The sequence below is a fragment of the Anabrus simplex genome, chromosome 8, assembly GCF_040414725.1.
Source record: "Anabrus simplex isolate iqAnaSimp1 chromosome 8, ASM4041472v1, whole genome shotgun sequence".
In the NCBI taxonomy this organism is placed as follows: domain Eukaryota; kingdom Metazoa; phylum Arthropoda; class Insecta; order Orthoptera; family Tettigoniidae; genus Anabrus; species Anabrus simplex.
The window spans coordinates 140,182,452-140,198,948 of record NC_090272.1 but is presented as its reverse complement, the minus strand read 5'-3'; the positions used below and the strand labels follow the sequence as shown (position 1 = coordinate 140,198,948).

At 37.8% G+C, this 16,497-nt stretch overlaps 1 protein-coding gene across 1 annotated transcript in view; it reads right to left on the bottom strand.

Annotated features, from left to right (window-relative positions):
• Nucleotides 1-5,814: 5,814 nt before the first annotated feature.
• The window catches only part of LOC136879213 (cyclic GMP-AMP phosphodiesterase SMPDL3A), a 580,372-nt gene continuing 569,689 nt past the window's right edge, over nt 5,815-16,497 (bottom strand). The window contains exon 11 of the mRNA XM_068229077.1: nt 5,815-6,361. Within this exon, the coding sequence (XP_068085178.1) occupies nt 6,142-6,361 (220 nt within the window). The 3' untranslated portion in view covers nt 5,815-6,141. The remainder of the gene's footprint in view (nt 6,362-16,497) is intronic.

Sequence of the window (16,497 nt, the reverse complement as noted above, 5' to 3'; positions counted from 1 at the left end):
AATAATTTACCATGTGCAATCCGAAAAAGCGCGTCAACCGAAGTGGCTCCGCCCCCTTTATTTCGGATAAACGGGGTTCTACTGTATTAGCATGCTTTATGGTATCTGTCAGCGTAAGTTAGAAGACACTGTCTAACAGGAAGTTTATTGAGGCCAATCTGTTAAAATTCGTTAGTAGTGAAAAGGGAAGGGAGCTGTAACTGGACCCTACAAGGAAGAACTGGGCGAGAGATAATATGGAATTTATTTGTTTGCTAATTGCTCTGAGCGAAATATATCTACTGGAGTGATTCGAAGACGGGAACACACTATCATCATGTTCAGTGAGCTTACGCGTATCGTGTCGCAATCTAACCTGCCCAGAAAGATTTGCTAAAAGACGTCCGCATAGCAGCTCAGGGGCCTATTCCACGAACGAACTTTGCAACTTTTCACTTTGCATTTTTCAGTTCATATTTTGTTCCACCATCACTTTTCAGATTTAGCAGTTAGGAATCTTTTCACTTTTCAAGCCTGTTATGTTCCTCCATTGGTACAGAAATACAAAGTGCAAAGAAATGAAGTGAAAAGTTTTTATAAATCTTGCAAAGAGATGATTCCCTTTTCATCTGTTAATTAACAAGTATGTACACTAGTTTCTCGGCGTAGAATTTGGTTTAGTGATATAAACACGTTATGACGAGAGCTTTTGTTAGCATCAAGTGAGGACAGTGATGAAAATTCCAATAAGAGAACGTACAAAGACAGGATTAATTTTCATAACCTCACTTCGGCGGACTTTCGCGAGTGATATCGTATTACCCCAACACAGGCTGACTATATTCTTAAAATGATCGGTCATTTATTGAAACATGCAAAAAAAAAAAAAAAAAAAAAAAAAAAAAAGAAAGAAGTAAATTCCTTTCCGTAAAAGAACAAATTCTTATATGCTTACATTGGTTAGTAAATGGTGCCCAACTGCACGGTGTAGCATCAATGCATGGGACATCAAAATCAATTATTTGCAGAACTGTTACCAAAGTCGTTGATATTATAGTAAATGTCATTTTCTTAACAGTACGTTGGCCTGATAATCCACATAATATAGCGACGTGATTTCTAATGGAGGATGAATTTCCTTCTGTGTGTGGATGTGTTGACGGTACTCTCGTTAACATTGATGTTTGTCATCATTTGAGAGGTTATTTTTAAAGTTGCCATAAAGGATGTCCTTGACAACTTCCAACACAGTCAGCTTCTTGTAATAACATTTCTTTCCCATGATAAAATACTTTAACGGTACCACAATTATACCGTCAAGTTCGCCGCGAAAAGTAAAGCAAAAAAGATCATAGAGTATTAGGCCTATACAGTTTGCTCATGGAATAAACTCGATCGGATCACTCATTCGCAAAGACTTTTCACTTTGCGAAAAAATTGAAAAGTACAACCTAGATCATGGTGGAACAGAAAGACTTTGCACTTTGCAAGAATTGAAAAGTGAAAATTGCAAAGTTGAAAAGTTGCAAAATTCGTTCGTGGAACAGGCCCCAGGTCTTCTAAACCTGCTACCTGTCTGTTCCGAGAAAAGAAAGAAAAATATATCTAATACACTATTTGGAAATCCTGTGTTTGAAACTCGACGTCGATAACACGTACCTTGTTAACGACTTCTCAATTTAAACAGAAACGCTGAAATAATAACCAAATATGACCTTACATCACTGAAATGAGAAATTAATGACCAAAACAATAAAAATGGCCGAAATATGCATTTATATGCAACATCAAATTGCTTTAAACGAGGTCAGGGACTTGTCATTCACATTTATTTGTCAGATTTCGCGTAAAATAAGCTCAGGAAAGAAATATGACTTTTCCTTAACTTCTCAACCTTCGTAATAACTGTGCACTGTACTTAGAGGAAATCCTTTGAAATAATAATTATGTTTGCTCACGATTCCCTGTTATGTAAGTTATGGAACAAGACCATTTTCTCTTTACTGAATTCTGTTCTAATTATCCTATATTAGGTAATTACTAAGAAAATATCATAGGGAAGCAAAATAGATTTCACAAACAATACCAGTAATATCAGTAACAATAATATCAGTAGGCCCACTCCTCAGATGCCATTTATTAAGAATTGCACTAGCCACTTATCTAAAAATGTTTCTTCTTAATCAGTTTACCCTCCAGGGTTGGCTTTTCTCTCGGACTGAGCGAGGGATCCCACCTCTACCGCCTCAAGGGCAGTGTTTTGGAGCTGGAGACATTGGGTGGGGGATATAACCGGGGAGGATGACCAGTATCTCGCCCAGGCGGCCTCGCCTGCTGTGCAGAACAGGGGCGTTGTAGGGGGGATGGGAAGATTGGAAGGAATAGACAAGGAAGAGGGACCGAAGCGGCCGTAGCCTTAAATTATGTACCATCCCGGCATTTGCCTGGAGGAGAAATGGGAAACCACGGAAAACCACTTCGAGGATGGCTGAGGAGGAAATCGAACTCACCTCTACTCAGTTGACCTCCAGAGGCTGAGTGGACCCCGTTCCAGCCCTTGAACCACTTTTTAAATTTCGTGGCAGAGCCGAGAATCGAACTCGGGCCTTCGAGGGTGGTAGCTAATCACGCTAATCATTACACCTTAATAATTTTTCAAATATATGAGTATAAATACTATAAATAATATTTTAAGTTTGGGTGAAGAAATGAAGGTATACACAGGACAGCTAATATAATGTTGGAGGAAGGAGGTACTTGTTTGGAACGGAGTGATCATAATAATGATGTTGATTATACGTGTCACTAACTATTTTAAAAATTTTAGAGACGTTAAAGTGCCCAAAATTTTGTCCCACAAGAATTCTTATACGTGCCATTAAAAATATGTACACGAAGCTGGCGTGTTTTGGTACCTTCAAATACTACCAGAATGAGTCGGGATCAGATCCGCAGACTTGAGCTGAGAAAGTCAATTGTCCTGTGAGCCACTCACCCCAGTGGTATGAAATAATAAAATGTTCATATTAATTTCTCGTTTAGAATAAAGTACACACTTTAAATAGCACACAAATATGCTCTTTAAAAAGGATCCAGCTTCGAGGTGTACTGTCTTTCTTCCAGGGATCTCCGGCTCGTCCAAGCATATTTATCCTGGAATGAGGGCTGAGGCAAGGTTCACCCAGGTTCGTGATGTCAACTGAGAAGCTGGCAGACTCATGAAAGCAGTGGGTCCGGTCACGAACACCAATCAGTACGCCCAACCGACACTGATATCTGAAGGCCATCTGCTTGGACAGCAATCGTCATGCTGCAGGACAAAGCCCTCACTGGATAATGTTTGACATAGGATTTTGTTCGCGTTTATTTTGAAAAGGAAACAGGTTAAAAGTGGGCATGTTGCAACTTGATCCGAACTTATTTCGAAAAACAAAATCGAAGATCTCTTTGTCATTATTGGTCTCTTTGATTTAAGAAGTGTTTCAACAGTGCATGATAAATTTTCAAAATAAAATGCTGTGATTCAGTGTGTGAAATTTATAGCGTTGTTTACAGAATAACACAGCACTGACTTTTTTATTTTTCATAATACATTGATTATTGCAAATCATTAATGAAATTAATAACCTACATTAATATCCACAGTACTTTTATGGAAACTAGAAAATTTAGCACTACGTTCTAAAATATTTGGTACAAATTCTCTTGAAAATTAGCGGGGCTGAGTTCTGAGAAAGTGTACAATTTAATTGTTTGAACAGAGACTCGTCATCATTCTTCATAGAGTGTCCCGATTCGAGTTCGGCTACAGGTCTGTTATCATTTACATTATTTGCTCGAGATGGCCTTGCAGATTTGTTAAATCTAATGTCAGCTAACAAGGGGAGGGTCTGACATGTGCCTCACCGATTTTGATGAATTTTTTCAGGGACGTTATATATTGAAAATAAAAGGATACGTGTTTCGGCGTTTTCCTACACACTCCCTAGTTTAAAAAAAAATTGAGGTCAAAGTTAATGACGGAAAATCGTATTTTCAAATGCTATTCGGTACATCGAAAGATCGTCTAAAAACATGTTCTATTTATATAATATAGGGTCCAGAGTTAATAATATTAGAGTTATTAAGGTTTTTGTGTTTTCATGCTGTAGCAGATCGAGGTTGGCATCAGGCTACCAAAGGCATTTTTTGTTTTCCTTCAATTTTTTCGGTAAGGAAGTAAACTAGTGTCCTCATCCCAATGTGGTGTAGCTATTTTCAGGCCCACCCCCATTGGAGGTGAGCTGCGTGTACCGTTTAAACAACACACTAGCTCTCCTGCCATTCTTAAATTTCTGGCAGTATCGGGAATCGAACCCGGGGCCCCGAGGACGGCAGCTAATAACGCTAACTGTTACGCTACGGAGGCGGACAATTTTTTCAGTGAAACTTATAATATTCTGATAATCATAATAGTTTTCTTTGCCTTTTTCTGAATTAAAAATAGGGAGGCGTGATCAATAATGAAATAAGTAATGCACTTGCACTTATTTTCACTATGTATAAAAATATTATTGCGTAATCTTAAGTGATCGTCTATTAACGTTAATAACTTTGGACCCCATATTATATAAATAAAACATGATTTTAGACTATATTTCGATGTATAGCATTGGAAATACGATTTTCCGTCACCAAATTTGATCTCGATTTTTTTAAACTAGGGAGTGTCTAGAAAAACGCCGAAACACATGTATCTTTATTTTCAATAGAGAACCTCCCTGCAAAATGTTATCAAAATCGGTGAGACACATGTCAGACCCTTCCTTGTAGGATGGGGACGAACGTTTCTCCTTTACGAACATATGATTGATCATATATCATCTACATGATGATACTTTCACCATTATCTTGTATTAACTTAGTATATTTGACCCAGTGAAATTGTAAAGACTATCTGTATAATCTTACAGAAATGAGAGTAAAGCCGTTCTTCCCGTATTACAAACAATATCGTCAAAGCCCGTACCATATCAACTATCAGGTAAGCCTTTCATGGGGCGGAATTTTGAATATGCTTGGAAGAAAAATAAACGAACCACATGCATTATTTGTTTCGATCAATGTAAACCATAGTTTACGACTAAGACTGAAAAAATCCACCTGAAGGATTTGTCGTTTTGCTAAGAAACACTTTCGTTATGAAATGTTCAAATTTGAAAGAACTGGTTGCGTGAATAATAATAATAATAATAATAATAATAATAATAATAATAATAATAATAATAATAATAATAATAATAATCTCGAGAATTTGGTGTTTAGTCGATATCTACACAGGCCTATGAAAACAAGGGAAACAGTATTCCAAGAATTATACGTTTAGAAAAAAGAGAAATAGGGAAGCGTGTATCTGCTAATCGAACAGAAGAAGGAGTATCAATATGTGCATTTTTAAATATAATTTTATTGTGAACCTGTATATTTTTTTAACTCGCATCAGTGATGTTGAAAAGCGAATGAGACATTTCAAGGTTTCATGTTTTCAGTTCTCAAGTTCGGTGATATGCGAAACCAATCCACTCCAAATACACCAGAAACAAATTGAGTTAACGAAGTGGAATCTAAAGCATTTATTTGCTTCTTAGCTACCGAAATTTTGACTATAGGACATTACGTTACTTCGCATGAAACAAGAAATAACACATCAAATTCATTAATTTAGTGGTGAAAAGAAGATAAATTCCAATTTATAATGCTAAGTAGCATACGAACAAATGCTTAATAAATCCGAATAGGTTTCTTAGGATAATAATAATAATAATAATAATAATAATAATAATAATAATAATACTGGATTATCTCATGTGTCTACACCAACGCCGCCGATTACCTTTCTATAAAAATTTGGTTAAATGCTGACAATATACACTTCGCTAGATTCTGTAGTTTCATCTCATTTCAAGTGGACGGGGGTCACATTTTTGGTCTTCATATTTCTTGTTTTGTTCATTAATTTTGACAAAATTCGGTCTACCTCATGAACAATTAAAAAAACAGTCTTTACACGTTAAATTCCAGTAGTGGTACAACGTCGAGAGAAGCATTAAAGAGCACTCTGTTGGTAGTTTGACAAACTTGAATGACTACCGGCTTCAACCATGCCATCTAGCGGGAATGTTATCAAGAGGCACAGAGGGAGAACAGCACTAGCAGCGGCGGTAACAGGAGGTGTTTCCAGCTGAAGGAGCGGGCGGCTTTCGCCGCTGCTAGCGCGCTGGGTGCCGCTTGCACGCAACTCCGGAAGTCGTTGAAGTCAAGCCGCGTGATGGCGCAGTAATGCCTATGCACACAGTTGGCATCACACACTGGCGGAAGGCGAACAGAATTCGCACGATGATACCTGAAAAAAACATACGGTGACTTTAGGCTTACACATTCTTGCATACGAATCAGAAAAATAATGTGTACGTTTATACAACCAGATAACAGAACGATTAAAAGCAAATAATGTATATTTTGATCGAGGACGATATAGGGGATAGGTTTGCTCCGTCACACATTATTGATGCACGTTCGTCACTTAGAATAGACCTTAAATCTGTAATTTTTCCGAAATATTGTTTTAATATTTTGTTTATTTATTTTAATGATAAGCATATAACAGAGAACAAGTCTCCAATAATTACAGCGCACTTTACAAGTGAAAAAATATAACCGAACTTATACTAGTTTTATTAATGATACTGAAATATGGGTTAACGCATAGAAATGAACATTATGATGGCAAGGGCGGTAACAACTTGATGTAATAATTACAAATAACTTAACTAATTAATTGATCGCATTTTAAAATTTTGGTAATATCTAAATCATTCCCTGAGCTGATGGGCAAAATTTTGCCTGTTGCACCCAAAATCTAGTTTCAGGCTGTTCACGGTCATGCTATTACACTTGTATATTCTGTGAAGTGGTGAGTTATTATGACTGGCTGTTTTGACATTTTCATTGCAGTACGTAGGCAAAACCCGTGTTTTCGCGTGCGCGATATTGAATTTTAATAATAAAAGAAAATATGGATTATCAAGGATGCCATTTACCAATTGGTACATAAATATTCTCGTCGTTGCGCCTGCGAAAACCGCTATGTGACTATGTTGTTAGAGAAATACTGACCCGCAGCACACGTCTCATTAAGAACGAGAATTGGGCCGATGACCTTCGATGTTCGGCCCCTTAAAACAACAAGCATCAAGAACGAGAATTCTTTAAGGGTAATCGCACAATGTTGAACCTTAGATGACAGATAATTACCAGCCGAAGGTCAAAGCTGAAATATTTCACATAGCGGTTTTCACAGACTCAACGACGATATATCCCTGCGTGATGTAAGAGATCTGAAATCGGGACCTGTGAACAGACACTCGTAGCTCACATTCAAAAGAAATTCACCATATTTTCTCATGAATAGAATTTTCAGGGAAAGTTTCTGGACTATTACTATTATTTCGAAGCCTTTATTGTTGCATCATCATCATCATCATCATCTCTTCCTTCCAAGTATTGGGCCATGTGACCCGTTACGGTCTTGCATTTTACTTTTTGTAAGACTTGAAAGCAATCAAATGTCCTTCCGACGGGTTGCTAGCCTGAAGGAAGTAAGACCATTGCCACCTCTCAGCTAATGGACTAGCTGAAATCACAGCATTTCCTCCATTATGGATGTAACGGTTATACCGCCGTGACTCTGTCAACAGGGCTCGGAACAGGTTTTTTCATCTCGGGAAGGTGAGGTTGGCCTTTGGGCAGGAGAGGTTATGTCATAATCATCATCATCATCCTTCCAAGTACTGGGCCATGTGACCTGTTACGGTCTTGCATTTTCTTTCCATCGCTTCATTGGACGTCCTATAGATCTCTGTCCTCTTGGTTGATAGCGTAGGATCTCCTTTGGTAGTCTTCCAGATTCCATCCTTTGAACATGACGTTTCCAGTTTTCTTGGTAATCATAGATGTAATTGATTACTGATTTCACATTCAGTCCCTTAAGCACATCTTCATTTCTTATACGATCCCATTTCGTATAGCCTGCTGTTCTGTGCATGAATGTCATTTCACGTGCTGTAATTCTGGAAATGTCTTGAGTTCTTATTGTCCATGCCTCACTGCCGTAGCAAAGCGTTGGTCTGGCTAAAGTGTTATAAAGACGTAAGCGAGTGTGTTTTTGGACAAGAGATGGCTTCATGATATGATTTATGATTCCTGTTGTTCTGGTAAATTTGGTTATTTTTGCAGAGATATCAGTTTACCCTTGGTAAGATAAATTGTATCCCAGATAATTGAATTCGTTGACTCTTTCCAAAATTTTATTATCTAAACAGATTTTACTTGGGATAGGGTCCTTCCCCTTAAAGGCCATTATTTTGCTCTTTTGTGGTGAAATGATCATGTCGAATTTTGAAGAGACTGACCACTGAAGATCATCTTCTGATGATGCTACCAATGCAACATCATCAGCAAAGAGTATGGCATCTAGATGTGTGAGATATCTGCTGACTGGGATTGATCCATGCCTTTCATGCCTCCATTCCTGTATTTTGTTGTTCATATAGATTATGAACAACAAAGGAGAAAGTCCACAACCTTGTCTCACACCTCTGCTGATCGGTTTCCATTCAGTCTGATGATTACCTAACTTTATTGCAATAAGGTTGTCACTGTACATGTTGTATATGTTATCTATTAACTGTTGTGGGGCATTATCTTCTGCTCAGATATTAAGAAGTCTGTTCCTATTAACTAGGTCAAAGGCTTTCTTAAAATCAACAAATGCTATGTGAGTTTCCAAGTTAAATTCCCTGCGTTTTCCGACAAAGATTTTCAAGGTAAAGTAAGCATCAGCACATGAGCGTCCCTTTCGAAATCCATGTTGTTCATTTCCAATCACATTTTCATAATACCTGAATAACTTTTCTCTGACAATATTTGAGTAAATTTTGTAACCTGAGTTGAGTATACTTATCCCTCTGTAATTTCCACAATCTTTCACACTGCCCTTCTTATGAAGAGGAATAACTATAGCTTTTTGCCAATTCTCTGGTGGTCTGTTGCCATTCCAAATTAAATTGATGAATTTGAGAAATCTTTGCTTGACGATGTCACTGGAATACTTGAATAATTCTGCATTTATTGAATCTTCTCCAGATGCTTTTCCATTTCTAAGTTTTCTGAGTATTAGCTCCAGTTCTTCGAGTGTAATGGTTTCCGAAGACTTGTTAAGAGATGTTGGCAGAAGAAATGGCTCAATATTTGAACCTCTCCAAAGGTTCCAAAAATTAATGAGCCACTCCGTTAGAGGTATTGCATTAATGCGTATGTCTTCTTTTACATCATTATTTAGTTTCTTGAGTATTTTATAGGTCTGTGGTTGTGGTCTTGTTATATCAGTCTCCAGTTGTGAAACAAAGTTTTCCCAACTCTTTCTGTGCTTTTTCCGCACTTCCCTTTTTGCTATTGCTCTCTTATGGTGATACTCTATTTTATCTTCTAATTTGCCAGTTGACAAAATTTTTTTATAAGCATTTCTTTTGTCTGAAATAACCTTTTCAATCTCTTCATCCCAGATTCTTAAACCCTTTTTCCTCTGCCATTTTTTCTTAACTCCCAAACTCTCAAAAGCAGACTGCTTTAAAATTGAACACAAATTAGACCACTCCATTTCCACATTGTCACTAACTGGTGTCATCTGTGTAAGTTCGTTAAGTCTGTTCTGGTACAGCCATTTTATACTGGGTTCTCTTAATAGGTTAACCTTATAAGAAGTTTTAATTTCTTGTGTTGTTTGTGTGTTTCTTTTATACCATGTAGGCCTCAGACGAATAGGTGCTACTAATAGATAGTGATCCGTTTCCAATTCAGGGCCTCGATAGACTCTTGTATCCAAGACTAAATCTGCCAATTTACTATTACAAATTATATAATCTATAATCGATTTCTGATTTCGTGCAGACCACGTATACTTGTGGGTGTCCTTGTGTGGGAACATTGTGTTCATAATCTTTAACTGATTGAAGACAGTGAAATCTATTAATTTCGTTCCATTGTTATTACGGGTTGTTTCTCCGTGGATTCCGAAGTGATTCTGAATTTTCTCATTACCAACTCTGGCATTGAAGTCTCCCAGTAATAGTAGCATATCTTGTTTGTTAATTTTATTGACTATATTTTGCAGATCATTATAGACCCATCACTTTCGTTTGAATTGCCCTCCACTGGAGCGTATACCCCTATAACTGTAAGATAACCCCTGAATAGTTTTAGTCTTAATTGGATAATCCTTTCATTCCAAAAAGTGTAGTTATCAATTGTTGATCTTAATCTTTTGTGTACCATGAGCAGTACACCTGCCTGTGCTTTATTGTTGCATAGGTGCCATATGATAAGAGCGTACTCAAGTCCACACCGTACAACGTAATTATTGTATAATTATTGTAGAGTGTAATAATTGTTGGTATTCCTTTAAATAGTTTTACATTACGTATGACAAATCATGTCGTTGTCACTATACGAATCATCCAGACCATTCTGTGAAGACCACGTAACAAAAAATCCAATATAATAATTGCTTAAATTGAATCAACACCGCCATCCCTTGCCTCGTACTACAGATACTTTATCACAGAGGAATTAAAATTTTAAGAGGAAAATATAATTTTTGTGCTAATCAATACGATTATTAATTAATAATTTGTATTTGGTACAATTTCTTTTTCATTTCAACCAATAGGACAACTTTTTCTCCTTCCTGAAAAATCAGGGTTTTGTTACTTTTGAGGTCCCCATTCTTACGCGACGATTTATTTTTTAGTTTATCGCTTGTCATATGGCATTATAATAATATGCATAAGTAAAAAGACAGAAGAAAAACAGAGCAAAGAATAATTATACAATATAAAATAATCATCTATAAACAAATGCCCATGTTGTCCGACTCGTTGGCTGAATGGTCAGCGTACTGGCCTTCAGTCCAGAGGGTCCCGCGTTTGATTCCCGGCCGGGTCATGGATTTTAATCGCTTCTGATTAATTCTTCTGGCTCGGAGACTGGGTTTTTGTGTCCGTCCCAGCACTCTCCTCTTCATACTCTGCACTTTATTCAACTGTACTTCTGCTGTCCGATGTTATAGAGCTTCCCATGTATTTGAAGGAAGTAACCTGCATTACCTGTTATCCTTCTAGCCATACATGTGCGATCTGTTCTCTCAGGTACTTCATGATCTTCGTTATTTTCCTGCTCATGTTCATGTTGCGGTTATTCTTTAATATGTTATTCAGAAGATGCAGTGCGTGTTGTAGCTCTTCTTCGTCATTTCCCAGCAAAGCAATGCCATCCGCATTCTCTGTTCACCTTATACCACTCCTGTTGGTTTATGAGACTTCTTTCATAGCATTGACATTTAAAGGTGCTCAAATATGTCGCCCTCGTGTCGATGTATTTGCTGGCACGCGAAAGAACTCTTGCGGGACAAAATCAGGCACCTCTATGTCTCCGAAAACTGTAAAAGTAATTAGTGGGACGTAAACCGAATAATATTATTAGCTCTGGCCCTTCCTTCAACTCTTCTAAATTTTAAAATCTTCTCTTCAGTAAATCAATCAGTTGATGGTCATACAATCATACAGCTATTCTCAATGCAGAATTACTTTCCAGTTTCACTATATGTAGGATTAAATTTTCATTAGAAAACGACCTGGGTTAGGTACTAGGTTGAAAAGTCTCCTTTCCTGATATATTAGTTCATTTTTATGTTGTTGTTCATAATCTGATCTGTATATTCATTTGGTAGTCATTTCAGAAAATAATGAGACAAGCTGTGTCGGGATCCGGTCGCAAGAGTCCTTTCAACGTGAATATGTCATGTGAATAATCGAATCACTTGTTGGTAATGCCTGCACTAGTACGTAACCGGATGGCGTCTTTACGCTTCAATTTCTTCCTCTCTCTGTAGAGTATATTTCGTTAAACACTGGCAAGTGGTAAATTTTTAGAATCATTATGCTGATCTTCCTTCTAATCGTTCTTTATTCAAATTCCGCTTGTATAAATACGCCATTTATCTCGCCATTTGTGTCAAATTTTCGCAGTATTTTTTCTTATTGTAATTTAGTCTCACAATTATAGCATTCTAATGTTGTAACTGTTTAAACGTGTTTTATGTAGTTCACTATATTCTACAAAAATGACGTATTTCTTTTTTTTTTTTTTTTTTACAATTTTGCTTTACGTCGCACCGAGACAGATAGGTCTTATGGCAACAATGGGATAGGAAAGGGCTAGGAGTGGGAAGGAAGTGGCTGTAGGATTAATTAAGGTACAGCCTGGTGTGAAAATGGGAAACCATGGAAAAAATCTTCAGGGCTGCCAACAATGGGCTTCGAACCCACTGTCTCCCGAATGTAAACTCACAACTGCGCGCCCCTAACCGCACGGCCAACTCGCTCGGCACTTTTATTTCACTTAAATCTGTTGATGCGTGGCTTCACAGTCTCAAAGTAGACCGGCTACCATGTACTAAACCCTCGAGAAGTGCGTCCATTCCTTGTCGTGACCTTGCATATTTTCGAGAACCTTTCTTATTGGCGAACGTATGTGTAAACGCAACTGACTCTACTGTGAGCGGTTTGTGCTTTATAGCGTTTCCGAATCTTTGCTCTTTTCGTGTCAATGGACTTTTCAAACTGTCATTCTGTTTTATAAGACGTCAGATTTTTTATTCCATGTCAACCAGAAATCAAAGATGGAAACACACTGAACCTAACGAAGGAAATAACCCAAACACAAGTGTCTCAGAGGTATCAGGTGGTTTGTGGCTCTATTAAGGTTGAAGATAGTCTACAGTTTTACGGGGAATCCGAAACTCAGGAACATGACTTTCATTTCGAAAATCCACTCATGTCCTATCTAATGGACGATGTACTTTGATTGTGTGTCATCTAGCTCGTTATTACTCACGAATCATGAGTAAGGATAACGTTAATTCTTTCCTCGTTAGAATTTCTGATGAAAGGTTTGTCTTTCATTCCGAAAGCTAACATATCACTTCCGACATGCTTGTTACATTTTGTATACATCATAATTAATTTAAGTTTATGTGAAGGTTTTCTCTTTGCAGTAGTAAATCAATTTCCCTTTCCACCATGCACATTAGATAAGAAGATTTTTCTGCAGTTAAAACATCTTGATTTTCTTTCAGTCCCATTATTCTGATGTTTAGATGTCCTGTCAGGCTTAACTGTAAAGCGAGTTGCAGCCTCATCAGGTGCTCTCTGACTGGTGACATGGGACGAAATAAATGGTTTGAACAGAAAGGAGTTTCCAATTAATTTATTACTGGGGATAGCATAGCTAGGCTTAGAGTGGTAGTCTCGAAAGAAAAGTGTGTCGGCCAAGTAACTGTTTCAAACGTCAATTTTGCTTCACATTTGCAAGAAAAGCACGCGTGGAGTTTTGAGGGACTGTTGATACATGAACGTAAACACAAGATCTCTAGTTTCATGCGGATTTCAAAAGTCAGAAATGTGACTTTCGTTTCCAAAATCCCCTCATGTCCCATCACCCCCGAGGTCGACTGGTAGGCAATGTCCCCTGGCTATCAACCCCCCTCCTTAAACTAATGTTAATTCCGTCTCAAGTATTATCGCTATGCGAAATTGGTGCTTAGTAACTTTCATTAGATTGCTTGTATTAATTTTTCTAGTTCCTTCATTCATATTGTATTCACTCCAGATGGTCCAACGAAGTTTACAAGAAAAACCTGTTCGTTATATAAAGAAAATTAAATGAATTTTTAACATACGTAGGCCTACATGGAGAGAGCAATACATATACTTGATATCATATTAAAGGATTAAATTTCACCTGAGCATGATATTTTTCAAAACACTCGGTCGGTGAATTCCTGTATTTATGGAACACGGTTTACTAAATATATTTTATTTCTTTTGTTTCAGTCATTTGGTCACTACACACTGCACAACCCTTTGATTCAGATTTTTCTACTTCACATCCGACATCCCTATGTTGCCTCGAGTGTCCCGTAGGCATGTGGTGTTTTGTGACCCTAACAAGGTTGAAGGTAGTTTCCAGTTTTACGGGGAAACTGAAACACGAATTTAATTTAAAAAAGAACCCTCACGTTCTATCGCACATGTGAATTTGTCCGCGAAGCGATCTGATTGGCTACATTCAGGAGCTGATAAGATGACAACGGCGTGACATATCGACTTTTTTATTTTTACAAATTATTTATTATTATGACCAACCCTCTAATGCTCATATACCGGTACACGTTGTTTTCAACCACCATGTATACTAACCAAACCTATGCAATACACTTCTGACCCCTCATCACTACAGTGTTCCTCTTCATTTTATGGACGTGCCTTCATTACCCAGCGGATCCCGAAGTGTACAGCATGCCTGCGGAACCTTGGCTTTCTCACAGGGGCGCCGCGGAATGGTAGAAAAGTTTCACATTTTATTTTTCATATCCGAAGTAATGTAATAGTATGACCGGGCGAGTTGGCCTTGCGGTTAGGGGTACGCGGCTGTGAGCTTGCATCCGGGAGATAGTGGGTTCGAATCCCACTGTCGGCAGCCCTAAAGATGGTTTTCCGTAGTTTCCCATTTTTACACTAGGCAAATGCTGGGGCTGTACCTTAATTAAGACCACGGCCGCTTCCTTCCAACTTCTAGGCCTTTCCAATCCCATCGTCGCCATAAGACCTGTGTCGGTGCGACGTAACGCCACTAGCAAAGAATAAGTAATAGTATGCGACATCTGATAGTCTGGTATAGCCCAATATCACAAACCACTAGAATTATTCTGCAATAATCATTTACGTACCGAGTGAGTTGGCTGTGCTGTTTTCAAGCTGTGAGCTTGCATTCGCGAGATGGTAGGTTTGAACCCCACCGTCCTCAGCACTTAAGATGGTTTTCCGAGTTTTCCTATTTCAATCCAGCAAATATCCTGGGGTATCCTTCAGGTCATCGCCAGTGGGACTGGACAAAGGATACCAATAGTGAAAACTTACCTGTTCAACCCCAGTGGACAAAGGGTTAAGGCAGTGGTTTCCAAACTTTTCAGTTCACGGTGTCCTAGAGCGACAGGGTAATTTAGTTAACAATAACACGTTACGAAAAGTGTAATGAAAATACGTTGATCAATTACGCCACTGAACAAACTGATCATAATTTGTGCCTGGTTTTCATTGCTAATTTTCTCAATATCATGGACTCAAACTGAACAGAGCTGCGTCCAATTTCTCTTCTACGTTGATTTATACTAGATCATTATCATCATCATCATCATCATCATCATCATCATCATCATATCATATTATTATTATTCTAATAATAATGTTATTTGCTTTACGTCCCACTAATTACTTTGACGGTTTTCGGATACGTCGAGGTGCCGCGATTTTGTCCCGCAGGAGTTCTTTAACGTGCCAGTAAATCTACCGACACGAGGCTGACGTACTTGAGCACCTTCAAATACCACCGGACTGAGTCATGATCGAACCTGCCAAGTTGGAGTCAGAAGGCCAGAGCCTCAACCGTCTGAGTCACTCAGCCGGATTCTTCTTCTTCTTCTTCTTCTTCTACTTCTTATCTTCTTCTTCTTCTACTTCTACTTCTTCACCTCACTAATCACTTTTTTGGGTTACATACCATTACTGTTCTCTTCCATCTTGTCCTGTCTGTCTTGCCTTCTTTGGTAAATCCTTTCCCCAACATGTCATATTGTAGAACATTGTGTATCTTCATAAGAAATTTTGCCTTTCTCTAAATCTGGTGCGCTTTAATTCTTCCGGCCATGTCCTCTTAATTGATGCATTCATCACCTCCGACAGCATTACACGTTAGTAACACCGCACGACCAGTAAAGACAAGGTCATTAGGCAAATTAGTCAGTGTATTGAATCAATCGATGATAATGGACTTTTGAAGCACTATATGATTTAACTGTGGTTAGGATGCATATTTTTAGACTACAACAAGAGATTTGTTTGTTTTTAATCGTAAAGCCAAACGCAAATGGAATATAGATAACCAATAGAACTCTCCTATAACTCATCACGTTGTATTTACACATCAAACTGGCAAGTTAATGTTTTGTGAACAGACTTACATGTGTTTAAAAAATAATTTTTGATGTAATCAAATATGGAACGTTAGAACTATTATAACTTTCTATGAGATCATCACACGCCGTTCATCAAATTAGTGATTATTTGTGTTTGTGAAGCCTAAGAACTTTAAAACCATAGTTTTTAAATTATATTTCAGGCACGTTTCATTATTATGTAATTTTAAAGGTTTTAGAATTTGTGAGGTGATCGAAGAGAATTGCAGGTTCTCGAAGCATGTACTCTTAAAATTTACGTAGATGACAATTTGTGATTGTATGTTTAGGTATTGACAATGTGCATCGAATGAAAGAAAGGAAACACTTATTCATTACGGACCAATTGG